This window comes from Entamoeba nuttalli (genome assembly GCF_000257125.1).
Source record: "Entamoeba nuttalli P19 unplaced genomic scaffold asmbl_4404, whole genome shotgun sequence".
In the NCBI taxonomy this organism is placed as follows: domain Eukaryota; phylum Evosea; order Mastigamoebida; family Endamoebidae; genus Entamoeba; species Entamoeba nuttalli.
In genome coordinates this window covers 1-2001 of record NW_008576768.1, presented here as the reverse complement: position 1 = coordinate 2001, position 2001 = coordinate 1, and the positions used below count along the sequence as shown (strand labels likewise).

Below are 2001 nucleotides of genomic sequence, written 5' to 3'. Positions count from 1 at the left end.
TTACAATAATAAGGAGTTTTATTGATTATGAGATGAAACGATTATTTTCTTTTCAGGATAATTTGAGAATCATAATTAAGTACTTAAGAGAGTGAAAGAGAAGAAAGAAGTAGTATTAAAACAAAGTATGAATTGTGTATATTCTCGTGGTTTGTTTATATATTGTGATATTACAAATGTTTATTGATAAAAAAATAAGTAATATGTAGATTTTGTAAAATCGTTTGAAGATAATGTTCATCAGAAAAGGTTTGAAGAAATGGAAGTAGCATTGAGAACATATCAGAAGATACTCAAAATGTATCAAGATAACAGTATTCAAGCACGAAAATTGTTATTAAAATCTCCAGCAACAACAGAGTCTCAAATGGTTTTGTCTCAGCTTAGTTCTATTGAAGGTATTGTTAGAAAGTTCAAGTCAAGACCTATTCAAATTGATGTCAACAATAACGTGAGCAAAAATAAAACAAGAATAGAACAAACAGAGAGGAAAAGAAAGATCATCAAACCAACACAACAAGAACTTGAGAAAATAGTAAAGTCATTTTCATTACCATCTATCAAATTATCAACTAATATTAATCCTAATAAGAAAGCAGAACAAAAGGTTATTGTTTCAGAGTTTCAAGGACAATTTTATCAAATGACTAAATATGCGTCAGGATGTTCATTATTACAAAAACTATTGGATGGTGCAAGTGAAGAGAGCGTTCTTCTTATTTTTGAAGAACTTGAAGATTCTTTAGAAGAATTAATAACTCATCCAAATGGACAGTATGTTTTACCAAAGATTGTAGAATTTGGAAGTGAAGAAATAAAAGATAATGTGTTTGGTGTTGTTGCTGAAAATTTAGTAAAGTATTGTTGCCATCAGTTTGGAGGATATACCGTTCAAAAAATTGCACCATTTATGAGAGAAAGACATATTCAAATATGGTCTCCAATATTAAGAAATAATATTGCAATATTAGTCATTGACCCTCATGCTAATTATGTTATTCAAACTTTATTAAAAATTTTCAATGAAAAAAATTCTTATTTCTTTTATGGAGGATTAAAAGATTGTGTTGTACGTATTTCAAAAACTAAGATTGGGTGTTCTGTACTTACACATGCCATTGACAATTCAACAACTCAACAAATTAATTTAATTAAACCACAACTTCTTTCAAATTGTTGTGACTTAATACAAGACCAATATGGTAATTTTGTTATTCAACATTTGATGGAAAATGACCCAACAATTATTTCAGACATTATTCAAAAAATTAAAGATGATGTTGTATTTTATTCTAAACAAAAGTTTAGTTCAAATGTAGTTGAAAAGTGTCTGAAATGTTCAACAGAAAATGAAAGACAACCATTACTTGATATATTGTCACAACCTGACTCTCTTGATGCATTAGTTGAAGATCAATATGGAAATTTTGTCATTCAAGCATTCCTTGATGCTCTTCCAGAAAAGACAAAAGAAGAAATGGCTCATCAGATTATTCCTTTAATTCCTTCAAACAGTCAATTCTCATATCATGTCGAGAAGAAACTTTTACAATCATTCACAAAATAATTCTTTAATTCTACTCATTGTTTTTAAAGTAATCTTCATCTTTGTTATCGTAGTGTCACTAAAGTATTTTTTTCCAAAAAAACAATAAAATCTATGTTTTATTCTAATTTTCTACAACCAAAATTTATCTTCTAGATACTCTGATTATTGTTCAGAACTACTGTAAGATGGTAAGGTTTTTAACAATAATTTTTTGACAATTCTTGGTTGAAGTGACAGCACCACATCTATGTATTTCCTGAACGTTACAGTTCCAATTATTTTATTAAAGACTATTGAGTGAATTAGAAAATGAAGTGTCATAACCACCACCAATACAATGCAAATGATTTGATAGAAAATTAAAACTTCATGATTTTTGTAACCAAAGTGAATAAAGAAAGTTAAATTTACAATGTTGACAAAGAAAATTAAGAAAGAGACTTGTTTTTTTT

The 2001-nt window shown here is 27.8% G+C and overlaps 1 protein-coding gene across 1 annotated transcript; it reads left to right on the top strand.

Moving 5' to 3' along the window:
• Positions 1-259: 259 nt before the first annotated feature.
• On the top strand, positions 260-1567 carry ENU1_102840 (pumilio family RNA-binding protein; the record flags this gene model as incomplete). Its single annotated transcript, XM_008859368.1, has 1 exon — positions 260-1567. One exon carries the CDS (start codon positions 260-262, stop codon positions 1565-1567), a length of 1308 nt encoding a protein of 435 aa, XP_008857590.1.
• Positions 1568-2001: the final 434 nt, after the last annotated feature.